General features: G+C 40.6%; 1 protein-coding gene, 1 non-coding gene and 1 pseudogene across 12 annotated transcripts in view; 1 reads left to right on the top strand and 2 right to left on the bottom strand.

The window, feature by feature from the left end:
- The window catches only part of TRIP11 (thyroid hormone receptor interactor 11), a 70,398-nt gene that overhangs the window by 1,016 nt on the left and 56,284 nt on the right, over positions 1–13,098 (top strand). For 9 of the 11 annotated variants that reach the window (XR_010151008.1, XR_674224.5, XR_674223.5 and 6 more), the window contains exon 2: positions 5,935–5,996. Coding sequence is in view for 6 of the 11 variants with exons in the window: in XM_063793088.1 (XP_063649158.1) it covers positions 5,935–5,996 (62 nt within the window). In the remaining 5 variants the exon portion in view is untranslated. The remainder of the gene's footprint in view (positions 1–5,934; positions 5,997–13,098) is intronic. The other 2 variants (XM_063793089.1, XM_009428300.5) reach the window with 1 other exon arrangement.
- On the bottom strand, positions 11,425–11,508 carry MIR1244-5 (microRNA 1244-5). The gene has a single exon (NR_035594.1). It is a non-coding gene; the product is annotated as a microRNA 1244-5 (primary transcript).
- Positions 11,912–12,371, bottom strand: LOC129136912 (prothymosin alpha-like; annotated as a pseudogene).

The following is a 13,098-nucleotide window of genomic DNA, read 5'->3' as shown; positions in this document are numbered from 1 at the left end:
TCTGTTTTCTATTTTTGTAACAGTTGAAATAACTCATAATTTAAACACTTGGTGAGTTTTGCTCTTTTCTGTCTTGAGTATGTTATGAAACACGGCCATGTTTTTCTATTTAATTATTTTTTACTTTTCCTTATTGTGATGATACATTGTAGCGTTCCAGCTGAGAATGTATTTTTGTGTATAATCGCCCATTTCGCCCATATTTCGACAGTAGAATAGGGAAGACAACCCTATTCTTAAGGTACCCTTAGCAATCTTCACTCATTTTTGAAGTCCTCAATCTCGTTTTACTAATGAATAGTGACCCAGAGTTACATGGTCATCAATGGCTACATTAGTTACTATCCATTAATTACTATTATGATTTCTTGGCATTTTAGTAAGCAATGTTTGGATCAAAACAGTTTTTAAGTTTCAATCTAAGTCTGCTCCAGGGAGATAATGGGCTGTTCTTTTGGGTGAGAGCTGCTGCTTTGACAATTGTATTTCTTATAAATAAATTTAATAAATTAGTATTCTGGCTTAGTTTTTTTTTTAATTGCTAATTTAACAGATCCTTCATATTTATTTGGTAGAAATCGGGAAAGATTGTTTGACAGAAAGGTAATGCTTATGTTTTGAATTTCTGTGGGGTCTATGAAGGAAGGAATTTCTGTGAAGGAAGAATAGACTGGGGAGCTACCGAAATCCATTTTACCCCTTTACGTTCCCCATGCCATAAAGGTGCATCAGTGAGACAGCTTTGGGGATAGAAATGAAAGGGCTTCTTTATGTGTGGGGGAAAGCATGGGACCTTGAGGGCAGTCAGAAGCACAGAAGGGCTGGATAACTATGGGAAATGACTGGTCGCTCCTTGTATCCTAGATAGGGGAAAACGGTTGGCTGTTCCTTAGACCCTAAGCCAGAGAATATGCATCCCTCAACCTGGATGTCTTCCAGGTGTAAGGTGGTGTTCATTTTGTTCTCCTGCCAAATGTGCTGTTTTCTCATTCTTAATAGCTTCACTCTCAGTTTCCTAAACTGTAAATCATCATGTCCTTGTTTTATGTCTTTTTTTCATCTCCTACTTCCAGTTGGTCATGATATCTTGTTTATCCTATGCCAGAATTGTCCTTTGCTTTATTACTCCTTATTCTTTAGATCCCTATAATCTTTCCCAAGGACTATTCCTCTTTCATGTCCTGTCACCCATTTCTCCCTACCCCAGTCCATTTTCTATTGTATTGTCAGTTACTTTCTAAAAACAAACCTGCTTAAAAATTTCTTGACCCTGTTACAGAATAAAATCCAAACCTCTTAGTTTTGGACTGAATCTCACTCTGTTGTGTAGGCAGGATGCAGTGGCGCGATCTCGGCTCACTGCAACCTTCGCCTCCCGGCTTCAAGCAATTCTCCTGCCTCAGCCTCCCAAGTAGCTGGGATTACAGGCGTGTGCCACCACACCTGGCTAATTTTTGTGTTTTTAGTAGAGATGGGGTTTCGCCATGTTGGCCAGGCTGATCTCGAACTCCTGAGACCGCAGGTGATCCTCCTGCCTTGGCCTCCCAGAGTGCTGGGATTACAGGCGTGAGCCACCGCACCCGACCTTCAATGTACCTTTTCTAGTTGCCATACCAGTTGCTGTACATGTGCACATATATATGCTTGCTTGTACGCACAGCTTCTGTCGTGTGGGATTTTGTCAGGCACTTACACAACTTCAAGCCTCTACATGGAAAGCCCTTTCTTCTCTATTTCCTCCTTCACCCAGAAAAGAATTCTCCTGTACAACCCTGCTCATATGTCAGGTACTTAAGTACTTGGTGTTCGAACCATTCTGACTCCCACACAGGTTGAGTTGTTGAGTTGAATGTTGGTGATCTGTGTTCTAACAGAACTTTGTGGATCTCTCCCTGACAGCATTTAACATGTTGAGTTATAATTTATCTGTTTTCCTGATGCCCAGGGTGGGGACTGAATTTTTTTGCTCCTTATATTACCAAATATGTGACACCTTCCTTTTGGCACATAGTAGATGCTCAATAAAAATGGCACAAGTGGGTGATTAGAAATCTGCAAAGTTGCTTAATGCCTTTATTCTTTCCCCTTTGTATTTCAATCGGACTTGCTTAACACCTAATTTATTGATTTTGTAAATTTTTAAAAATAGGGGTCTGGCCAGGTGTGGTTCATACCTGTAATCTCAGCACTTTGGGAGGCCAAAGTGGGAGGATAGCTTAAAGCCAGGAGTTGAGGACTAGCCTGGGCAACATAGGGACTCTACAAAAAGTTTTTAGCTGGGCATGGCTGCATGTGCCTGTAGTCTCACCTACTTGGGAGGCTGAAATGGGAGGTTTGCTTGAGCCCAGTAGTTAAAGGCTCCAGTGAGCTGCAATTGCACCACTGAACTCCAGCCTGGGTGACAGAGACGACCCTGTCTAAAAAAATAAAGGGAAAGGAGGGTCAGAGTACAGTTCTTTTATTCATTGAACAAGTATTTATTAGTGTTTACCCTGTGTCAGTAATGAAAAATAAAACAGTTCCAAAATAGCACTATGGGGACAACTTGAAAGCCATCCATATTTACAATATCAGAAGGTTGCAGTTTTACCTAACACTACTGATTTATTCAAGGTTAGGAGCTTGGGCTTTTAAATCAGAGAGACATGGGTTGAAATTCTGCTTTTGTGCATTACAAGTTGTGGGATTTTTGGCAAATTATTAGAAATTAACCTCCAAAAGCACAGTTTCCTTATATGTTGAATAGGGATAATCATACCTATTGTGAGGTTGAGAGGATTAAATGAAATCATGAGTGTAAAATGCCTGGAATTGTGTCTACCAAATCGTAAACATTAATGAATGGTAAATGTCATATTTGCCCTTATTGACAAAGTCAGAATATTTTTGTCTGCATAATATCTCCCCTTTGTACTTAAAAAGGCCAAGTTTTTCTTGTTGGGGGAGGTGTGGAGTTTGCATGGACTTGTAAAATCCCTCTTTAAAATAGTTGCTGCTTTTAACAATTACCTTCCTAAACAAATTAGATTATACCTTGTCCTCTTCAGAGTAGCAATTAAACAGTCCTTTCATAGTTTCAAGCAAGATGTACAACCAACCACAGAGTAACCCTACCTGGTGATTTTCTAAACAAGAGTGTTTATCACTGTAATTACTGCATGCTTCTTTTGATTTAAACCAAGCTTGTCCAACCTGTGGTCTGCAGGCCACATGTGGCCCAGGATGGGTTTTGAATGAGACCCAACACAAATTCATAAATGTGCTTAAAATGTTATGAGTTTTTCTGGCTGGGCGCGGTGGCTCACACCTGTAATCCCAGCACTTTGGGAGCACTTTGAGGAGGGCCTCAGGATCACCTGAGGTCAAGAGTTTAAGGCCAGCCTGGCCAACATGGTGAAACCTCGTCTCTTTACTAAAAAATACAAAAATTAGCCGGGCGTGGTGGCGCAGGCCTATAGTCCCAGCTACTGGGGAGGCTGAGGTGAGATAATCACTTGAACCCAGGAGGCAGAGGTTGCAGCGAGCTGAGATTGTGCCACTACACTCCAGCCTGGGCGACAGAGCGAGACTCTGTCTCAAAAAAATAAATAAATAAATAAATAAATAAATAAATAATGAGGTTTTTTGCGATTTTTTTTTTTAAAGCTCATTAGCGATTGTTAGTGTATTTTATGTATGGCCCAAGACAGTTTTTCCATTATGGCCAAAGGAAGCCAAAAGATTGGACACTCCTAATAAACTGTAGTCCAGATAAGTTATTTTTATATTAAGGAGCTGTGAGTAATGAAAAAAATACTAGTACTTAGAAAAAAAATCTAACTCTGGATGATGATTTTCTTTTCTTTTCTTTTTTTTGAGACCGAGTCTTGCTCTGTCGCCCAGGCTGGAGTGCAGTGGCACGATCTTGGCTCACTGCAGCTTCTGCCTCCCCAGTTCAAGCAATTTCTCCTGCCTCAGCCTCCTAAGTAGCTGGGATTACAGATTATAGGCACCTACCACCATGACTGGCCAGTTTTGTTTTTTTTTTGTATTTTTAGTAGAGATGGAGTTTTGCCATATTGGCCAGGGTTGTCTTGAACTCCTGACCTCAAGTGATCCACCTGCCTTGGCCTCCCAAAGTGCTGGGATTACAGGCATGAGCCACCGAGACCAGCCAGATGATGATTTTCTAGCAGCATTAGTGGTGCCATGTTGACACTGCTGGCCTCTCACTCTACTTTTAAATGAAAATGTACAAAACCAAGGGCCATGCATGGTGACTTACACTTGTAATCCCAGCACTTTGGGAGGCTGAGTGTGGAGGATTCCCTAAGGCTAGGAGTTCGAGACCTGCCTGGGCAACACAGTGAAACCTCATCTCTCCAAAAAAGTAAAAAAATTAGGTAGGTGTGGTCGCATGTGCCTGTAGTTCCAACTACTTGGAAGGCTGAAGCGAGAGAGTTTGAGGCTACAGTGAGCCATGATCACACCACTATACTCCAGCCTAGGTGGCAGAGTGAAGTGAGACCCTTTCCAAGAAAATTAAAAAATAAAGATGAAAATGTAGAAAACCAGACTGAGCTCATTCCCATTTTTAATAAATTGTGTCTATGTTACTTTTAATAAGTGTTCTCAGTGTATTTTTCTTCGTTTATAGGTCACTTATTATTTGATAGTATTGAGAGCAGAAGTTAGTGACAGAGCAGGAGCACTGTTATCTCAGACAAACAGTGCCACTTTAAGTTCCAGCTCCCTTTCCTTTTTTCCTTTTTTTTTTTTTTTTTGGAGACAAGAGTCTCACTCTGTAACCCAGGCTGGAGTGCAGTGGCACGGTGTCAGCTCACTGCAACCTCCACCTCCCAGGTTCAAGCAATTCTCCTGCCTCAGCCTCCTGAGTAGCTGGGATTACAGGCGTGTGCCACCACACCCGGCTAATTTTTGTATTTTTAGTAGAGACGAGGTTTTACCTGTTGGCCACGCTGGTCTCAAACTCCCGCTCTCACGTGATCCGCCCACCTTGGCCTCCCAAAGTGCTGGGATTACAGGCGGTGAGCCACCATACCTGACCTCCAGCTCCCTTTCTAGCCTCATGCATTTCAAGGAAGTCACTTCTCTTCTAACTACAAGCAGCCAGGAAAAGCAGACAGTAAAACACATACAGAGGGAGTGCTCGGGCACAAAGGGAGGTGGGGGTAAAGTCTCTTGGGTAACTGCCAAACTTCACTCTCATACAGTGGGCCCCAGTAAAGCAGTGGGCCTTAGAAAGCACATTCCTTTCCCTTCAGGTGCACTAAAATAGGGAAGCTAAAGCAGACTCGGGGGGTATGCCTGCAGCTCTAGAAAAAATGGAACAAATACACAACTCTCCCTCCCAGATAAGCACTACAAAAAAACACAGAAGCAGTCTAATCCTCTAATAAATTCTCCCACCCTAAATCCTTAAAAACTCTTAGTCTGGAAAAGAGTGTGCCTCTAACCTAACTCAGCCGAACACCCCTCTCAGGTTTGTTTTCTCTAAAATAAACCTGTCTTAACTGGCAAGCCACCCTTTGTGTTTCTCTCCTCTTTCTTTAATTCTTACAGTTAGAAATAAGGCCTAAAGCCCCAGTTGAGTAAACTTCATCTAAAATTATAGCAGCATTAGCCCACAGAGAAATAGTTTTAATTTCTAAAGCTTGATTTCCCACAACAAAATTTTAATGAACATTTCTAAGGGGTAAAGGTAGACATCCTAAGATACAGGGCATAGGCAAAAAGAATGACTTTTATGACAATGAAGAACATTAGTGTCAGTGAAAAGTTGTTATGGAAATAAAGCGATTTGTTTCTTCTGAATGCTTTCATATCAGCCTACTATTCTGTGTAAACTCAGTGAAATATATTTTCTTGAAAATACCTATTTATTACTTCATATGGTATTGATTAAATATTCAATATTTGTTATTTCTCTTGTAGCAGAATTACCTGATTCTAGGACAAAGGAAATTGAAGCCATTCATGCAATCTTGAGATCAGAGGTAAGAAAAATCAAAGACTACTTATATTTTTCTTTTTTGAAGTCATGAAGGTTACTCAAACATTACTTTGATCCTTTCTTTTTAAATGTACTGCTTAGCACTTTTTTTCTCTTCTTGTTTAATTTCGATTGTTTTTTGAGCTTTTATCAACCTTCTGTAGATGAAAAATATATTTACCTGTTACTGCAGTTTGCTATTCTTTAATATTCCCATCTCTATTTCTGTATAAGTAGGAAAACTGCCAAATATAGAAATAATAGTATCAATAATTTATCATAATCCAGAGTTTACTGTGTTCTAACAGCATACTAAATTGCAGTGGCACATTTATTTAAGCATATATATATATTTTTTTGAAACGGGGTCTCACTCTGTCACCCAGGCTGGAGTGCAGTGGCACTATCTTGGCTCACTACAACCTCCACCTCCTGGGTTCAAGCAATTCTTCTGCCTCAGCCCCCCGAGTAGCTGGGACTACAGGTGCACGCTACCACACCCGGCTAATTTTTGTATTTTTAGTAGAGACAGGGTTTCACCACATTGGCCAGGCTGGTCTCAAACTCCTGACCTCGTGATTCACCCGCCTTAGCCTCCCAAAGTGCTGGGATTACAGGCGTGAGCCACCACGCCCAGCTAAGTATAATATTAAGAATGCAATTCTGTTTAACCTGGAGCATTTTAAACACTAAAATGATAATAATATTTGGATACAAAAAAGTTAAGAATATAGGAATAGCAGCCAGGCACAGTGGCTCATGTCTGTAATCCGAGCACTTTGGGAAGCCGAGGTGGGTGGATCACTTGAGGTCAGGAGTTTGAGACAAGCCTGGCCAACATGGTGAAACCCCATCTCTAACTAAAAATACAAAAAAATTAGCTGGATGTGGTGGTGCACACCTGTAATCCCAGCTACTCAGGAGGCTGAGGCAGGAGACTTGCTGGAAACTGGGAGGCGGAGGTTGCACTGAGCCGAGATCACGCCATTGCATTCCAGCCTGAGTAACAGAGAAAAACTCCATCCAAAAAAAGAAAAAAAGGATACAGGAATAGCAAATTAATTTTAATGTTTTATTCATTATTAGGGTCTAGATTGGGCGCAGTGGCTCATGCCTGTAATCTCAGTGCTTTGGGAGGTGGAGGTGGGAGGATGGCTTGAGGCCAGGAGTTTGAGACTGGTTACAAAAAATAAAGATAAAAAAATTAGTCAAGGTGTGGTGGTGGGTGTCTGTAGTCCCAGCTACTTGTGAGGCTGAGGTGGGAGGATCACCTGATCTTAGGGCCCAGGAAGTCAAGGCTGCGGTGAGCTGTGATCCTGCCACTGTATTCCAGCCCAGGCGACAGAGTGAGACCTTGTATCAAAAAAAGAAAAAGACATTTTAATAATTTAAATACAGCAAATCCAAATTTTTATTTAATTTTTTTCTGGTTTTGAAAGCATAAAGACTCAAAATAAGCAATGTTCTTTGAATTCAGTTAACTGCTTTTTAACCCTTAATTGCATAACCTGGAATATCTTTATCTTGTAAAATATTGATTCCAAATTTCAGTTACCTCTCTAATAGATTTCAGGTTATTATTACTTCTAGTTCTTTTCGTTGTGGTTGTTGCTTTGAGACAGGGTCTTGCTTTTTTGCCCAGGCTGGAATACAGTGGCACAATCATAGCTCACTGCAGCCTTGAACTTCTGGGCTCAAGTGATCCTTCTGCTTCAGCCTCTTGAGTAGCTGGTACCACAGGCATGCAACACCGCACCCAGCTAATTTTTAAAGATTTTTTGTAATAGGCCAGGCACGGTGGCTCATGCCTATAATCCCAGCACTTTGGGAGGCTGAGGTGGGCAGATCACTTGAGGTCAGCTTGGTCAACATGGTGAAACCCTGTCTCTACTAAAAATACAAAAATTAGCTGGATATGGTGGCGGGTGCCTGTAATCCCAGCTACTTGGGAGGCTGAGGCAGGAGAATCACTTGAACCCGGGATGTGGAGGTTGCAGTGAGCCAAGATCGTACCATTGCACTCCAGCCTAAGCAAGACTCCATCTCCAATAAATAAGTAAGTAAGTAAGTAAAAAAAAAAAAAAAATAAATAAATAAAATTTTTTGTAGAGACGATGTCTTGCTCTGTTGCCCAGGCTGGTCTCAAACTCCTGGCTTCAAGCAGTCTTTCCACCTTGGCCTCTGAAAGTGCTGGGATTACAGGCATGAGCCACCATGCCCAGCCTGGTTCTTCTTGATTGTGTCATTAAAAGCAATACTTTTGAAAATTTTAATGGCTCATGATGTTATTGAAGAGATGATGGCTGTCATCTTTGCTCTATAATTTCAAAAGCATGTTTATTCTTAGATTTATAAATGCCAATTAGAATGATCAGTCCACTGAGTTTTTTTCATTTCTGTGTCATCTGTTTCCTCCCAGTTGCCTTTGTATACACACCTGCTTTCAGCCTTCTACATATGAACATATCAAGTAAATGTTGGTGTACAAATATACATGATGAAAGAATACTGTCACGTGGCCGTGCATGGTGGCTCACGCCTGTAATCCCAGCACTTTGGGAGGCCGAGGCGGGTGGATCACCTGAGTTTGAGACCAGCCTGACCAACATGGAGAAACCCTGTCTCTACTAAAAATACAAAATTCGCTGGGCGCGGTGGCACATGCCTGTAATCCCAGCTACTTGGGAGGCTGAGGCAGGAGAATCACTTGAACCTGGGAGGTAGAGGTTGCGGTGAGCCAAGATCCCGCCATTGCACTCCAGCCTGGGCAACAAGAGCGAGACTCTCAAAAAAAATAAAAAATAAAAATAAAAAAAGAATACTGTCATGTATCTGCTTAGCAAAATGAAATGGTTTAAGTCCTTGTCACAAAATAATGCAGAGTGAAGTATTTTCCTGTTGAATGACTGATGTGAAAGCCATATTTCTTTTTTGTTCTTAAAAATATATTATTCACTCATCAATTCTTGACTTAGAAAATTCTTCCAGGATATTGCCATCTGAAGATTTGTGTAAGATTTCACTTCTACAGTCAGTTTCACCATAACCATTAGACTCTAGAATGCTGCTTTCTGTCTCTTCGCATTAATCTTCTAAGTTGTCTAATAATTGTGAATGTTTTCCTTTGTCAGTTTTCTTCTCTTCATCAAATAATTAAAAATTCTGAGTTTTTAACTGTGTTTGATGAAAGAGAAAAAACAAAACTACAAAAAGTGGTGTCTGTAGACAGCTGTTTTCTTTTAAAAAGATGATATAGGCCAGGCATGGTGGCTCACGCCTGTAATCCATGATTACAGGCTCATGCCTGTAAACTTTGGGAGGCTGAAGTGGGCGGATCATGAGGTCAGGAGTTTGAGACCAGCCTGACCGACATGGTGAAACCCCATCTCTACAAAAAATACAAAAATTAGCTGGGTGTGGTAGCATGTGCCTGTAATCCCAGCTATTCAGGAGGCCGAGGCAGGAGAATTGCTTGAACCTGGGAGGCAGAGGTTGCAGTGAGCCGAGATTGTGCCAGTAAACTCCAGCCTGGGTGACAGAGTGAGACTCCATCTCAAAAAAAGAAAAAAAAAAAGTAATACTTTGGGCAATGCAGTCAGAAAACTGGTTATTTTACCATTGCATCATTCTCCTAGGTGATTTCATAAGTTTTCCGTTTTCTTGTTATTGTCATTTTTAAAATAGTTGGGAATAATTTTTTAAATGATTTTTTAAAATTCCCATGATAGTAAAAGAGCAAAATGTTTTAAGATACAGAAAATACAAGTTGATTTTGCTCCCATGATTTTTCTTAGATTTATATAAAGATCCACGGTACCCTATGGTAATTGTAAGATAGAATGTTTTATTCTATTTTTTAAAATAGGTAAATTTTCTCTTTGTTGGTAGACCTCTCAGAAAGAATAAAAATCATAAATATCAAGTTTTACAAATGGTTAGGACTGCCTAAAAAAGAAATTAAGTTGATTTCAGTGGACCCTAATGGTATAACCAAAGATTAAGCAGGACGGAATATTTTAAGATATGAGTGTCCTATGGATTTCAATAGTAGAAATGTAGTCTGACTTTAGAGGGACTGCAGCTAGAACTGGAGGCCATCAGGAGTCTGTCTCTCTTTTCATTTGTACTCTCTTTTCTTCTTTCTATGCATTGATTCTTTTCTCCTTTCAGACCAGCCCCCTCTGTTCAATATTCCATATAATAGAAAATATTATCTCTGGCAACTCTTTTCATATTTTATGGGTTCAGCCACATGAAGAGAAACTGTCCTTCATTTGCTCTCTCAGCCTTTCTTTTTGTTTTGAGACAGGGTCTTGCTCTGTCACCCAAGTTGGAGTGCAGTGGTGTGATCATGGCTCCCCTGCAGCCTTGACCTCTCAGGTTCAAGCAGTCTTCCCTCCTCAGCCTCCTGAGTGGCTGGGACTATGGGTGCAAGCCAACACGCCCAGCTAATTTTTGTATTTGTATTTTTTGTTCCTTATGTTGCCCAGGCTGGTCTTGAACTCCTGGGCTCAAGTGATCCTCCTGCCTCAGCCTCCCAAAGTGCTGAGATTACAGGCATGAGCCACCACGCCTAGCCCTTTCTCAATCTTTCTGACTCTCATATGGCTATGGAGATGAGGGCAGACAACCAAGTAGATATTGACCATATTCAAAGTTTCACAGTTCTATTTATTAATCGGAGTTAAATAAATAACCTTAGGTATTTTTGTGTGGAAAAAAACCTGAAGTGAACTTTTATAACCAGGGTTTGACTTCAGTATATTATATCGCTGAGTTACGTATGGTGTTTTTCATATAAACAGCTTACAGAAAGTCATGCAAAAGCAGCCAGTAGAATAGAAGGTAATCAGCTGTTGGGACCATTGGTCCTGTTTCTTACTACTAGTTCTTCAGGATAATTAAGGTCTGTGTTAGATTTCTGGGGATAGAGTCCCAAACTAGGATTTGTGGATGCTGTAATTATTCCTTTGATTATTCCATTGGTTTTCTCTGGGAATTTATGTAATCTTCCTGGATCATTATTTTCACATCTGTTGACATCAGAAGTTCCTAGAATCTAAGAAGAAAACAAATGACATCCCCAAAGTGAAAAAGTCTTCACCTTTTAGCAAGAGATTTCTTTCTCACCATCAGTCTTCTTTTTCTCATTCATTGTTGTTAAACCATGTTTGTGGGTATATTAGTAGAATGCTTAGTAAATTGTTATCTGCAATTATTTGTAAATTCTTTTTTGTAGAGAGTTTTAGTGTCCATTTCTTTTGCCCCATTATGTTCTTTTTGTTGTTGTTGTTAGAACAACTCAGCAAAACAAAATTCCTGTTTATTGTTGGACAACATTGTCTCACACATACATCAGACAGGCCAAAAAAAAATAAACAGCAACTTCTTAGACAAAAAAGGAAAAAAAAAGAAACCTTTTATTTTTGGCCTTTTTAACCATCTCATACAAACCAACTACTTATAGTACAGCTAAGTACATACACAAAAAAGTTACTGGAATGCTCGGAATAAGATTGTTTTTCTGTTGTCGTTTTTGCTTTTTTTACAAGGTTTTTTTTCAGCTTTGAGATTATAATGAATATGGCCACACCACAAGTAAAGTCAGAAGTAGGACAAAGAACACTCCGAAGGCTGGTTTGGTCATCCGAGATCATTAAAAATGGCAGACCCTAACAATATGTACAAAAATATAAAATGTAAATAAAAAATACAAATTTCCTTTTTAAAGTACTTTTAAGAAAAAAAGCAGGGCCTTGGAAGTTTTGGTTCTTTTTCCTCCCCTGTTGCAAATTCTCATGGTTTGGGTTGGGTGGTGGAGAGCGCGTGTCATCTGCCGGTGGCACTGCCCACGGTGGGCGGGCGGGCCTCTCTACTTGAAGGTGACCACGTTTAGATTCTGAGAGGGGAAGTGGAGGGTGAATAGGTCGCGGCGGCCTTTTTTTTTTAGTTTAACTTTTCCTTTTTTGCTGTCTAGTCATCCTCGTCGGTCTTCTGCTTCTTGGTATCAACATCGTCATTCTCATCATCTTCAGCTGCCCGCTTGCCCGTAGCTGACTCAGCTCCCTCATCTTCATCTCCATCCTTCTTCCTCACCATCACCTTCTTCCTCCTCTTCCTCCCCACCTTCTTCCTGTTCTTCATCTACTTCATTGTCAGCCTCCTGCTCCCCATTTTCCCCGTCAGCAGGGGCGTCTCTTCCATTTTCCGCTTCTTCCACAACTTCCTTCTTCTCCTTTAAGTCCTTGGTGGTGATTTCGGAGCTGGTGTCTACGGCTGCGTCTGACATGGTAGGGCACGCCGGTGATCCTATGCAGGGGATTAAAAAGAAAGCGAGAGTTCAGGGACTCTGGCGATAAAGCTGCCGGAGTCCGCGGCGGTGGCGGAGGCGGCTGCGGCGAGCAAGGAGGCGGACGAGGAACAATGCAAAGATGGCTTTTCAGAGCAGCCAGTGGGGCGCCCCATTATGTTCTTATTATTTCATTCAAATAAGGAATGATCATAGGTTAAGATAATTTAATATTTAGGTACATACAATTTGAGTAATTTTTTTCATGTTTTTCAACATCTTAAAAGACAGTGTGTAATGTCTAGGTTCATTGAATTAGGCTATTTTGTGTACTTTTAACTTTTTTCAAACAGTTCTAGTAGTGGTTTTCAAAATGGATTTTTTCCGAGGTCCTTCAGGGACCCTGAAAGACAAGCAAATTATGTGAGATTTTAGCCTCCTCCCTGTACTTCAACCAGAAAGATTTCTTTTAAAAAAAAGTTCTGTTTGGGGAAGAAAACAAAAGTTCAAACATGTAATCCATTTATTTACTAGATATGTATTGACTGCTGTGTGCTAGAACTGGGTATACAAAGATGGGGAAACATTGATTCGTGGCCTTTTCTTAGCAGAAAATCAATCTGAGCAAAATGTTAATATTTCACTGTTTGGTTTAGAATTATGCATATTCTGTCTGTATAAACATGGTCAGTGCTTTTTTTTTTTTTTTTTTTTTTTTTTTTGAGACGGAGTCTCGCTCTGTCACCAGGCTGGAATGCAATGGCATGATCTCGGCTCACTGCAACCTCCGCCTCCCGGGTTGAAGCAATTCCCCTGC

Source organism: Pan troglodytes, chromosome 15 (genome assembly GCF_028858775.2).
Source record: "Pan troglodytes isolate AG18354 chromosome 15, NHGRI_mPanTro3-v2.0_pri, whole genome shotgun sequence".
NCBI lineage: Eukaryota > Metazoa > Chordata > Mammalia > Primates > Hominidae > Pan > Pan troglodytes.
The sequence above is the reverse complement of the archived record's forward strand: the minus strand, read 5'-3'. Positions and strand labels throughout refer to the sequence as shown.